Here is a 13,859-nt window from a genome sequence, read left to right on the forward strand (position 1 = left end):
TTGAAATGAAAATCTACATCCATGATAACTGGAATATTACACTTTTGTTTGTTGTTGTTGTTTTGGCGATAACAAATTTTCTCCATACACGAAATGTCATCATGAAGCATTGGTACCTCAGGCTATTGAAACACAGCAACATTATATGGAAATTATATTTATTGTTAGTTTTCTTGACCTAATTACAAATGTGCTGCTTCCGTGCTCAATGCCTCCACTTCACCTCCTGTCGATGGAGAGGTGGGAGGCCAGCGTGTCGTCCGCCTCATCCAAGAATGAATTCACGGGGTACGACGATAGAGCACGGCACGTTGGGTCAATGGTGCAGGATTCTGAAAATAAAAACGTAGATATATTAAGTTTTGGCTTACGGTCACACTTTGGATTAAAAGTTTGTGCAGAATTTTCAATCCGGGGAGCCTCAAGACATTTATAGCTGAGTGCATAGGGCTTAACTTTAGGGGGGGGGGGGGGGGGAAGAATCGAAAAATTTTCCATCCCATAAAACTATCGTTCAATATGCCTACTAGTTTGCTACATAACTGCTACATTTCAGAAATCATAAAAATTACTTCAGTTCTTTGTTCCTCAGGTTCCAGGAGGTTAAGGCTCGGCTGGACCTTTGGCATGCAAAGGGGCGATTTTTTTCAAATTTTCCTCTCCATTCGAAAAACTTCTTGGATATTTCAAAATATGAAACATTACGTCAGCTTAGAATTCCTTCTAGAGCATTGACGTAAATTTTCGTGTAGATTTCTTTCACTGTTGTCTAGATATTATCAATAGTTTTCTGATTACATAAGTCTATTAAACTACTGATAATATCTAGACAACAATGAAAGAAAACTACATGAAAATTCACGTCAATGCTCTAGAAGGAATTCTAAGCTGATGTAATGTTTCATATTTTGAAATATCCAAGAAGTTTCTCGAATGGAGAGGAAAATTTGAAAAAATTCGTCCCTTTGCATGCCAAAGGTCCAGCCGAGCCTTAACAAAAATACCCTGAATTTGTAAATCTTAATCAACCTGAAAATTTTGGGGGCAAGCGCCCCCCTTTCCCAGCCAAGTTGAGGTTATTTTTGGGATAAAAAAAAAGATTCATTTTCTTTTGAGATATCAAGTCATAAAATTAAGAGCTGAGATACCAGCTTTTTCTCTTGTTACGAAAACTAACAGAAACTACCCTACTTCGACAAGTAAAGGTGCTAGATGATAAAAAATATTGCTTAAATTTATATATAATATTAAAAATAACACTATTTCTTACATACCTGTAAATAACATGTATTGGTCAATAAGGAGTTTCGGAAATAAGTGATCAGTTATAGAAAGAATTGCAAATATTCTGTTCGTTATCTTGGAGACATTCAGCCTAGATATTAGACACATATTTCCTTACAAAAGAATCTTGTTTGTTTTAAGGAGTACACAAAAAAGTCGTGTTCCCTCAGTCTATATACCTTCCCAAATAAGAGTTATTCAGATTTTTCTTTTCTGTCCATGTTTATTATTATCCTAATGTAACGAATGAATTGACTTTCGGGACACCCAGTATGGAGGACTATAACACAAGGATAGTTATTCTTACTCAAAATTTTGCACCGCCTTAGTAGCCCAGTCAATAAAGGTTTCATGTAGGGAATAATTCCGTAAAAGCTGAATTTTGGTCAGTTGTTAGAACACTACTAGTAGTGCAAAATCCCAAAAGTTCCTCCCAGCGCCCTTCCCAAACATCAATTTTGCAGACTCTCAGTTATTGACCTATATCTCCGTAACCAATAGTCGTAGGCCGGTAATATTTTCTTCATCGTAATCCTCATTAGATGGGCTACAAAAAAGATTCTGTTTATTTTTTCGATAATGTTGGTGATTTTGCCGTAATTTAAAAAATAATCTTCAAAAAGTGAATTTTTTCTAGTACTTTCTGAAGTTTTTGCCTTGTAACTTTTGAACAAATTAAATGACAAAAAATTGTTTCGAATAAAAGTTGTAGCCTAATGTATAAGCTTTAAAACGATATCAGTTCTAATATATTTTAATGAAAGACGCGTCATAAAATGTGTCTCCAAATGGAGGACAGCACCAAAAAAGTGCGTCTTTATCACAGACCGACGGTTAAGTCCGGAATCATTGACTTAGCAATTCATTTTAGTGACTGTTAGCAACTGGAGGTGCCCCGTAGCAGATCCCTCGTCGGTACGGTGCCGGGGCGGACAGGTTCAATGGATGAGAGTGTGTGTGTTTGTTGTATTGGAGATGGATATAAAGGGAATTAAAGTAAGAATACGCATTGAGCTGTTGACTCCAGGTTCGAGTCTTTTTAGCCGTAGAAAAGCACTGAGAAATGCAAATTTGGAGTTCTACACCGCTCTGTCATTGTTTTGAAATCTTAATTTTGTTTTCCATTTATAGAACGGTGTCTTCAGTGCCATGCTAATGACATTGCATTTAACAATCTTAGGTCAGGGTTATCTAAATCATTTTCCGTATCGTGATTGAAAAGTTATTTTCTTTAGATAAGCAGATTTTCCTCTGATTACATGTAAGACTATTGTTTCTGCTCTCAACAAAAGGAATCGATATCCGAAGCTTGGTGCACTTGAAATGTGTCAGTCCATGTAGTAGGTGCGTGTCAGACTTGCGACGCCACGAGATCATGACGTGCAAAGTACATCAAAGTGCACAACTTTAGTTTTGATTGATGAAGCCTCATTTCTATGGTACGGGACCCAGAAAAAAACTTATTTTTTGATCCTATATGCGTTCAACCACGGAATCAAGAGCTGCCATTGTAATTTATTTCTTCTATCCAGAAAGTATACTAAACAGACTATACAATCCAGGCCCGTACCAAAGGAGGGGAGTCTAGGGGGCTATGGCTCCCTCGAATTATGGAATATTTTAATGTGAACCTACAAAAAACATACCAAAATATTTTTCAGAATTTCGAATTGGTCCTTGCACAAATAAAGGATTTGTTCTAGAGAGAGACAGGCTTCAGAAGTGTGCAGTCTGCATTGGCAATTTCAGTTTAATAACCATTGATGCGAAGCTACTAGACTACTAGTCCCGGTTTAGTCTAAAAGACAATTGTGTAATCATTAATAGAGAGAGAGAGAGAGAGAGAGAGAGAGTTAGTTTGAACATGAAGATATTTGATTTCGCAACCTGGTCACAACAGCATTTGTCTTTTCTCTTTTTTCCACATTTTCTGATCTGCTCCCCCCCCCCCCAAAGATATCCGAGGTACGGACCTGATACAATCAATCATAATAAGGGCTGGACAAAACTTAGCTCTCTTTGATGGAAAACACTAGAAACAAGTCGACTTGCGTGACAAAACAGTCAGCGCCACAGGCAGAGAGGCCTCAGGTTCGAGGCATGGATTTATCATTGTACTTGTATCGCCGTTCATTTCATCCACGTCGTCACGTTTAAACCAAGAGGTAGATAAGCAATGTACAATAACCGAAATAGAAAGGATAAGCAACATTGATGCATGCATGATTAAGGGGGGTGGGTGTCTTACGACTCAACCTATCACAATTAGTGCCTGGCTCTCCACAATGACTTGTGTGGAAATTGATGTTCCCGGGTTCAGTACCCTGTGAAGGCACATTGCACAACGATTCAGATCCCACTTTAAACTGTAGGTCCAGTCCCGATTTCTCTATCTGAGCATAATTGTGGCGGAGTGGTTAGCAAAGCGTGCTACAACACCAGGGGTTCTGGTTTGGGCTGGGCGTGAGTATCCTTCAGTAGCATATTCTGGTATACCGCAACATTTCTTACTTATTGTATGTATTTATTATATATTAATTAGATATAACAGAAATAACACACAAAGTAAAACAAAAAACAGATATCGGACAACTTCAATTTTTCCGGTAATTTCTTTATGTATGAAAATGTTGGTTTACCGGCGGTAAACTAGGTAACATGGGAGAATACACTACTGGTGTCCTTTCATTAATTCCATCACTCATCATCATCGTCGCGATTAGCCAAAAGTTGAAGAGAAGCGATTCTAAGTAAGAAAAATAAAATAAAATATCTCTCAGCATAAAGTGGATTAAAAAATTACTAGTGCATTTTGGACTCTGGGAATCGTGTTGTATCGCCTAAATATGTTTGTGATTATCCCTTCATCCATTAAAAATGTTTGTCATTGTCCCTTCATCCATGTCATCTAATTGCCGTTCATCCACATCGTCGGTATTAGCAAAAATGGCAGAAAAGCGTCGTAAAATAAAGTCCGTCATAAAACTACTAGTCAGTTGCCGAACAGGTAAAACATGTCACTGGCATCTGAGGCGTCGTTATAGACGCAAGGGTAGAATACCGTTTTCAGGGATTCGTAGCGTTTTGATGTGCTCTACGCTTTGTTGACATTTAGAAGTTATGGACGGTGATGATTGTGGAAATGATTACACACACAAGATGCCCATTCCGATAAGACAGTCTTACCCTCTGTGCAGCAAACGCCGTTAGCAGCGCATCTTCCTGAATCGCCTGCACACAGATTCCCATTGTTGGTGCAGGGGACGGGGTAGAAGTTCTCCGTGTGGCACACGGCGGCCTCCCGGGTCCCCACCAAGCAGCCTATCTGAGGGCCACAGCAGATGGAGGGCCCGAAACACCGACCCAACTTCGCTGGGCCGCAGCTGGTGCACTGTAAGGAAAAAATAAAAACACGTCAATTATGTAGATGGTGAATTGTATCTTTCTAGCTTCAAAGGTAAATAGGAGCCTCTCCGATAGCGCAGTGGTAGCGTCGTGGCTTTGTAATCAAGGGGGTCCCGTCCCGGGTTCGATACCCGGTGGAGGCACATAGTGGTTCGGATCCCACTTTAAACTGTAGGTCCAGTCCCGATTAGCTTTTCCGTGCATAAAGTGGACTTGAAACAACAATTCAATTAATCAAAGGAAAACATTATGACAATAATACCATTACGTTGGGAGCCTGTGTAAAATATATGGCGTGCACAGCCTGAGTTTCTTGGTTGAAATTTTAAAAATCTCATCTGTATATTCAATCATATCATATCATTGCCTAAAGCGTCTAACTCTATACCACGCACATGGGGTGTCTTCAGCGGGAGAGCACTTGTCCTCCCTGAAAAACGAGGGGTGAAAATATTCATTTCATTCTTTACGTTGGAGAGTAAAATAAATATTATTCTCTATTCAAAATGAAGCACTACCACAATTTAGAAGCATATATTCCTTGCCCTATCTGGGATTTTTTTGTTTTGCCCCCTTCCCAGAAAAAAAGCCATGACTACGCACACAATGACGTCGATAATAGTTAACATCAACCTCCACTCGAAAGAAAACTTTTAAAAATATCTACTGTAGGTAGCTAATTTATTGGAAACTTTATGGCGTCCAATGGGGAAAACTTGGTTTGAAAAAGGTCTAAAAGGTAAGATATTTTCTTGCCATCTGCCTAAAAGTTCAAACGAAGGCCCATATTTATTCTTGTACAAAAATGGTAATTGAGGGTTATTTTAAGGGGAATTTGCATTTATCACTTTGGTTTTACCCGACTTCTTTAATTTTTTTATTTTCTCAAATTTTTAAGGTGGTTGTAGCCCTATTAGCTTCTTTCTGCTTACACTAGCGTATTTGATCATAAAGCAAACTTATAACAAATAAAACTTCGGTGATAAAGCAAGTTGGCGGAGTAAAGTAGCTGGTAGCTGCATTCGCGTTGCCCCCTCCATGCAATCTATTTCCCTCTTAATGTTCATTGCCGGGTCACTTCTTGCGCGTAGGACTTGTTTTCGTTCGCTCACTCCACAGACCTCTGTAGCAGAGTACGTATAACTTTGATTTTTTTCACTGATAACGACAGGGGCATGGGCGTCAGGAGGTTGAAGGGTCCATGGAGAACCCCTAGAAATTGTCATTGGCAATTTAAAGTTACAAAGAAGCAAAAAGTGTTTTATTTTTATTGTTAATAACAGATATAAAGTTCATTTAGTTAGTATTCTAATAGAATAATCGAAGCAAAAATGCATTACATCGAGAAAATTGATTGAAAAATACAAGCGTAGCATATCCCGTCGGTACGGCTAGAATCTTGTCTAAACTTGTCAGATCTTGCTCCTAGATTTTGTTGAGGAAAGCGGTTTTTAAAACAGGAAACAGGAAGTTGCGTGGCTCTCCTTGAGCCAGGTAAGCCAAGGTCGGGGCGAGAGATACAAAACATAGGAATCTAGGAGCACGGTGGTCTCTTGATCGAGAAGGTAACACTCCTATAGAGAGCTACTCGTACCGAACGGGGTAAGTCATCTCTATCTGCAATGCTGCCATTCTCAGTTAGAGGTGTTCGGTTTTAAACATCAATCATGTCATTTAATTGCATATTAGTTTAGTACCACACATCTGGCCCTTTAGAACCATCGCAGACAAGCGAACATTTGTAGTTCAAGGGTAGTTCAACCCTATTGGTTCGATCCAAAGTTCCACAGGGTGGAACGCTACGCAAGAACCAGGTTACACTTTCATATTCTACTGTTTCATCCAAAGAATAAATGGTTCCACAGTGTTCAGAATTTCAAAAATTATAATTTTTTAGGTGACAAGTCAAGCAACATAAACATTATGAGTAAAACTTCCCCGTAATTTTCAAACTATTTTCTTGAACGAGACGTGTAAAAGTTAATAACAAAATACAATAGCTGTTAATTTCATTACAGTAGCTGTATGAAATGTAATAAAAATAATGGAAATAGTTGTACTCGTGGATCTAGTAGCAAAGTATACAATTTATATAATAAATATTATTAATAGTAATAACATATTTCGAATGAAATTTTATTTTTATTAGCTTATATTGTTTATTTTATAATAACATTTATAACCGTCGTAATAATAAATATTGTTTTTATTATTTCTACTATTCCCTCTCTTGCATACATTTCTGACGACGTTCATGGACATATTAAATGCGACTTCTCAGTAATATTTCAGCTTGCCGAGAGGCAACCTGAAAATGCGGGAATGACTCATAGCACGTAAGTCAAACACCTTCTTGGTCAAGTGCCGTATTTCATCTTTTGGTACAAGCGCTGAATGCTTTCGTGGTTAGGTTTAAATCTCTTAACATAAATACACTACATTTTGCCTAACAACGAAAGCATTTAACTTGACGTTAGAATACGAAATACGACACTTAACCAAGAAGGTGTTTGACTTACGTGCGATAAGTGAGAACCCAGAAATATATCTAAAACCAAGAACAAGGCCTTCTCTTTGCACTTACTTGTCTGGTGGCGTGAGCTCCGATTTGCCCCATAGATCGCTTTCCTCCGGGTGGACAGTTTGTTATAAAGCAAGCCGTTGCGCTGTTTACAGTCACCATCAGCACCAGGAATGCTACAAAGCTCTTGATCGGAATCCACATATCTGAAAGGAAAGAGTCGGTGAGTGAGAGACCTCATGTTGACCTTCACACATATGCAGACTGTTCCAGCATTGCAATTTGAGTCGTGAAAACGGGTGGGGTTTCCACGTGCTTTCATTTATTTCATACAGAGTTGCAGGGCTGCCATTAGGAAGTCAATACAGCTCCTAGCCGTTTGCAGCAGCGCGCACTTCTTTGCCCCATCAACTCGATTTCTCCAAGGGCCTCCCCGATGGCGCAGTACTAGCGTCGTCGCCTTGTAATCAAGGGGTCTCGGGTTCGAGACCCGGTGGAGGCACATAGTGGTTCGGATCCCACTTTAAAACTGTAGGTCCAGTCTCGATTAGCTTTACGCTGCATAAAGTGGACTTAAGACACCAATTCAATCAATCAATCGATTTCTCTCCTTTTCTTCCGTTATGTTGGGCCTTGTTCCACACATTCCAGAGACAGAGTATAAGGAGGTACATTTTTCAGAATTTAGAATACCAATTTATGTTCATTTTTGGATCTAAATATACAGTTGCATCCCCCACCCAGATAGAAAATTATGGATAAAGCCCTGACTTGGTTGGCGAAACCTTAGCAAATGGACGTATCAGGTGGCTTCAGCTGACATCCCACATGCTGTCTATATCCTTCCGTACTCCAATGTCCAAATCGAACATCGCCCCATCTATGTCCAATTTCAAACTTCTTGAAGAACGCACGGCAAAGTTGCTTCTAACAAAATTGCATCTGTTGCAGATAAAAATAGTAATTTTGTATCTGATTGTGCCTTTTGAACCATGTAAAGGAAAACGTTCTACTACTCGTTTCCTCAGTAGTGGTGCCATAAAGAAATAGGAGGAGGGGGAGTCACATTTCATATACTCCCCCTCCAGAAATACAAGCATACTTGTTTGCTGGTTGATCGTGGTGGTGGCGGCACCGCATTATCTGTGTTGATGCCCAATCTCTCACTCCAAAACCGATAAAACGATATTGAGTAACAACCATTTTCCAACATGTGGCGGAGTGGTTAGCACAGCGCGCTACGACGCCAGAGGTCCCAGGTTCGAATATCGGCCTGCGCATGGGTGTTCTTTGTGAGTGCCCCTTCATCAATTTCATCATATCATCCTGCAACCTCATCTTCTCGATTAGCTAAAAGCGGCAGAAAACCGAAGTAAAATAAACCAAATCAATCATTTTCCAACATCTCCAATACATATAAAATTATAAACATGCTTCTTTTTCCCTCCAAAATATATTATTTTGAGCATAGTTGCTATTTACTAGGAACAGAGTGAAGGTAACAGGATAACTTATTTTGCTTGTAAATAAATTCACTTATTTATTCGACTTAAAACTATGTAGCCACCAATGTACAGGGGGTCATCCACATCTTCTAAGCTTTGACATATCCTACACGTTGCAACTTCACACAATTGCTGGCACATATTTTTGTATACAAATCAAAAATAATTCAGGTGTTGTAAAGTAGCTGCAGGATGGAGGTTCAAATTCTGTCGTTTCCCCAGTGTTGGGTTTGATTGAGTTGGTGTTTTAAGTACACTTTATGCACAGTAAGGCTAATCGGAACTGGACCTACAGTTTAAAGTGGGATCCGAACGACTATGTGCCTCCACCGGGTAATCCAGTCTTGGGATGATACCTTTGATGAAGGTTACCGGTTTATTGAGTCACGGTTAATCTAACAGTGCCAAAGAATTCCGGCTGTGGTGGTTTGTAATTCCACTTCCTGCCCAGGTCCGGAAGTTCGTTTCTAGTAAATAGTAATAATAATAATAAAAATAATAATAATAATAATAATAATAATAATGTGCTCCCCTGTGATTTGCACAACGATAGTGAAGGAGTATAGGGGGTGTGGAGGTAGGGCCCCACGTTTTCTTGATCACGGCCGAAGGTGGGGTGATGTGATCAGCGTCACACCCCTGGCCGTCTAACCCCCCAGAGTTTCCTCCAGGTACCCACTTTATACGACGCTGGTTGGGCGCCGGAGCCGCTTGAACAGGTGTTTGTAGTAAGGTGGTTAAATGCTCATAAGATCTACTCCAACAAGAGGGACAGCATGTTTGTGAACTTAGCAACAAGTAGTAAAACAACAGTGTTGCAATGGCAGCTGTTGAATGTACGAGAAACAGCTGTTATATCGAAACACACAACTGATAAACTCTAAACGAGTTCATAACATTTGACGAAGCGAGTGTGGTCAGAAGAATTGACGTATCTGTACTCGATGTTACGTTCAGAGCTGCAACATTGCCAGATCTGTTTTTCTGAATAAGTTCATCTTACTTCCAGATTTTGTCACCAAACCAAATGTGCGAAATGCCCAACAAGGAATTGATAGGAACACAGTATATATTTGTACGTCGAAAAGCGTCCTATTAGAAGTCTGTCGGTGTATCTTACCTGCGACTGTTGCGGAAGCTGTTGGTGCGGTGGAATCCTTAGTGGCAGAATTAGGAAGGTGGCGGGGCTTATATGTGGCGCCCCACTGCGTCAAATTGTGCTAATCCGAAAGTTCAGCGCGCGCAATCAAGTCTGTTCGGTCACAATGGCCAGACAATAATCCTGGGGAAAAAACGTGGGCAGGATTTTCTTCCTTCGTCTTCCAAAGAAGTTCGACTGCTGAGAATTTCAAAAGCGTCTTGATACCCGGAAAAGGAAGGGGGATCATGTGGATGAAGAAAGGAAAGGTTTCTCCAAAAATAATTCAGATTTTAATAACACACGTGTCGTATTTTCTGCGAACACGAAATCCAGTTTCGTGTCGCAGAGTAAGAATGCAACATACCGTTGCTGATGTAGTGGTTAACGTTGTCTCATTGCAGTGGTCAGGTTCTTATACCCAGGGTGGCGACAGACCTGGAAAACCGGGAAAAGTCAGGGAATTTGAGGTGTCAAAAAAGTCAGGGAAATGTCAGGAAATTTCGTCTTCATTGACTTTTTATTTATTTATTTATTTATTTATTTAAAGATATCGTTATAGAACTCTGCACGGGAACAGGAAATCTCATTCGTAAGTTTCGGCCTCAACTTTTAGGCCCCTTTTATGCGCAACACAACCACGGCGCCAGAAACCAGTGATGGCAGGAGGAGAGAGAGAGAGAAATTTCTCTCGCTTTGGGCTTCTCGGCGGGAATATTAAATTCGAACACTCTTTGGAGGAAAATTGTTATAACTCGGGCACTATGGGAGCAATCTACTTCGGATAAGTTTTGTTTTGCAGCTAAAACATCAGCGCATGCAACCGTGTACAATTCAGAACTCCGGACCAAGGAAGGGGTGGGGGGTGGGGTTGGGGGGGATCGTCCACCGAATTTCAATAGAAAAAATAAAAATCTGGAGTTTTCCCCTTCTTCCCCCGCTATTTTGGGGAGGCCGCGAACTTAAGTATTCTTTTCAAAGAATGGACATTTCTCAAGAGAACGTAACATGTTTCATGTTTTTGGGTGCACAAGTTGAATAATAAGTTGAATAATAAGCCAAAATGTGATGATTATTTTTTACGAAAAATAGGTAATTTGCATTTTTGGAGGTACATTGTTATAACTCTGGCACTATGGGAGAAATCTACTTCGGATAAGTTTTGTTTTGCAGCTAGAACATCAGAGCATGCAACCGTGTACAATTCAGAATGCCGTACCGAGGGGGAGGGGCTTGGGGGCGCGAAACCCGACCTTCAATGAAAAGAAAAAACCATAAAAATCTGGAGTTTGCCCTCTCTTCTCCCGCTATTTTGGGGAGAAGGCCCAAATCGTAGTATTCTCTTCAAAGAATGGACGTTTCCAAAGAGAATGAAGCATGTTTCATGTTTTTGGATGCCATACAAGTTGAATAATAAGCCAAAATGTGAAACTCAGTTCTTTACGAAAAATAGGTAATTTGCATATTGCTCAGAAAATTGTTATAACTCGGGCACTATGGGAGCAATCTACTTCGGATAAATTTTAATTTTCAGCCAAAACATCAGAGCATGCAACCGTGTACAATTTAGAACGCTGAACCGAGGAAAGGGGGTTTGGGGGCGCGGCCCCCGAATTTCAATAAAGAAACCATAAGAATCTGGAGTTTGCCCCCTCTTCTCCCGCTATTTGGGAAGAAGGCGTGAACTTTAGTGTTCTTTTCAAAGAATGGACATTTCTAAAGAGATCGTAACATGTTCCATGTTCTTGGGTGCCATACAAGTTGAATAATAAGCCAAAATGTGATTTTTTTTTTTACAAAAAATAGGAAATTCGCATTTTTGGAGGAAAATTGTTATAACTCGGGCACTATGGGAGAAATCTACTTCGGATAAGTTTTAATTTGCAGCCAAAACATCAGAGCATGCAACCGTGTATAATTCAGAATGCCGAACCGAGGAAGGGGGGGGGGGGGTAGGGGGCGCGACCACCGAATTTCGATGAAAAAAATTGGAGTTTGCCCCCTCTTCTCCCGCTATTTTGGAGGAGAAGGCGCAAACCTTAGTATTCTCTTCAAAGAATGGACGTTTCCAAAGAGATTGAAACATGTTTCATGTTCCTGGGTGGCATACAAGTTGAATAATGAGCCAAAATGTGAAACTCTGTTCGGAAATGTGGCATGGATATGTTGCGGAGAGGGGGGAGGTTGGTCATCAATATGAATTTCCCAGGCTTGCTCCAGACCTGTGTCAGAGTATCCACCCAAACATAAGTGTATGAAGGTCCAACAAGCACATTCATTTCGTAATCAGCACCATTATACCATATGGTATCATCGGGCGAGTACGACCTTACACTGATGATACCATATGGTATCATCGGGGGAGTAAAGGTTAAGCCTCTAAATATTACGTGGAAAATGCATTGAATTATCATTTTTTTCTTGTCCGTATGGGAGTAGTAAGGGGACTTGTCAACAGATGGAGGGGATAAGAGCGGGTGGCGCCGTCCGATAGTTGTCGGACGTCGTAGTAAGGCATTTTGTTGGGCAAACTGAAGGAACATGGAAGCAAATAGGTTCCATTGCTACATACAATTTTTGTCGAATATCGCCACCCGACAAGGTATCTCACTACAACATGCGACAGAAATTGCATGGACTGCAACATCCAACAAAAATTACATGCATAAACAAGAAGAGACTGCAAATATGCTGCTGGAATTTTATTACTCTTCTGGCTCACTTCACCTTATTTAATGTAGCAGTGCTTACGAAGGTTTTCTTTCATCATCCTGACGTATTGCTGGTTTCGCACAAGTTAACATACGTTTACAATGACATTGCACTATTCTTAGATATCATGAAGAATCCAACCAAACGGGATATATATTGAATACTATCACGAAAAAGTGACACATCAATCTACATTGGTGAACGTTTTAAAAATTGGCAAGTGCATGCTCCCAACATCAAATTTACTGCAACACTAGTTTTGCAATGAAATTAACGCCACTCTCTGTCCTGTTTGTTTAAACTCATGAGAGATGGTCATTAATCTCTCACTGAGTAAGGTTAATGTCCAATATTATGAAATAAAATACTAATAAGAAATACGTAAATATTTTAATATCATATATATTCGAATCATTCAATCATAAAAGCAAATCACTTTCTTCAAGAATTGACTTTTCTCTGCCAGCCCTGCTAAATTTTCACTTTCCATCTACTGATTTATACGAGGGGTGGCCAGAAAGTAATTTCCAATTAGTAGGGACATTGATTTTTCGCAAACGCGAAAACCGTGAAAAATGGTAATTGCTGCGAAGTTATGTTTAGGAATGTGCAGTGATGTCTGGACACATTTTTCACCCGTTCGAAGTAATGCGAATTTGGCATAAAATGCGAATTATTGGCGTTTTTAGCGATTTTTTTTAAAGAAATGTCCTAAAACAACGGAAAATTCCATGAAATCCAACATTCTTGTCTTTTCTAGGCCATGTTTGTGTACATAGAACATGCAAGGTTTCCAACATTTTACTCAAGAGTAAACTATAGAGTTATACGTACATGGAATAATTCCGACAGCCACATTAAATCATGTATTTCCCACGATTTTTTCAACTTAACAAGTCAAAAAAAGATAATGCCAATTTTTGGTGCCATAATATATCGGTATCTGTCACGTGAGATTGATTGATTTTATTTTTTTGGTTACGTCGCCACTTATGGTCATTATGCACCCTTCAGTATATACGTGGAAAATTCCATTGTCTAAAATCCTTACCTTAAAATTAAAAAAAAGGTTTTGGAAAATAACTTTCCCGAAATAACTTTCAAGATATCAAACTCTCACGAAGAGGCGTAAGCCATGTGACTTACAATTTGAAACAGTAATTTAAAAACACCATGAAGATATAATTTCAGATATTTGCCAGAAAATGCGCTAAAATGAAAATGTGAATTTTGGGGAAAATAACACCGTATAGTAAAAAATAAAAAATAAGAAAATACACCAATTTTTTAAAAA

General features: G+C 39.6%; 1 protein-coding gene across 2 annotated transcripts in view; it reads right to left on the reverse strand.

Annotated features, from left to right (window-relative positions):
* Positions 1-62: 62 nt before the first annotated feature.
* LOC145991490 (neurophysin 2-like) overlaps positions 63-13,859 on the reverse strand; it is a 35,905-nt gene continuing 22,108 nt past the window's right edge. The window contains exons 1-4 of one of the 2 annotated variants that reach the window (XM_083127505.1): positions 9,836-9,869; positions 7,274-7,416; positions 4,471-4,675; positions 63-332 (exon numbers count right to left, since the gene is read on the reverse strand). In XM_083127505.1, the coding sequence (XP_082983631.1) occupies positions 220-332; positions 4,471-4,675; positions 7,274-7,414 (459 nt within the window). In that variant the 5' untranslated portion in view covers positions 7,415-7,416; positions 9,836-9,869 and the 3' untranslated portion in view covers positions 63-219. Of the gene's footprint in view, positions 333-4,470; positions 4,676-7,273; positions 7,417-9,835; positions 9,870-13,859 lie in introns of those variants that run through there. The other variant, XM_083127506.1, reaches the window with a different exon arrangement.

The sequence above is a fragment of the Lepisma saccharinum genome, chromosome 8 (assembly GCF_977018435.1).
Source record: "Lepisma saccharinum chromosome 8, izLepSacc3.1, whole genome shotgun sequence".
Classification (NCBI taxonomy): Eukaryota; Metazoa; Arthropoda; class Insecta; order Zygentoma; family Lepismatidae; genus Lepisma; species Lepisma saccharinum.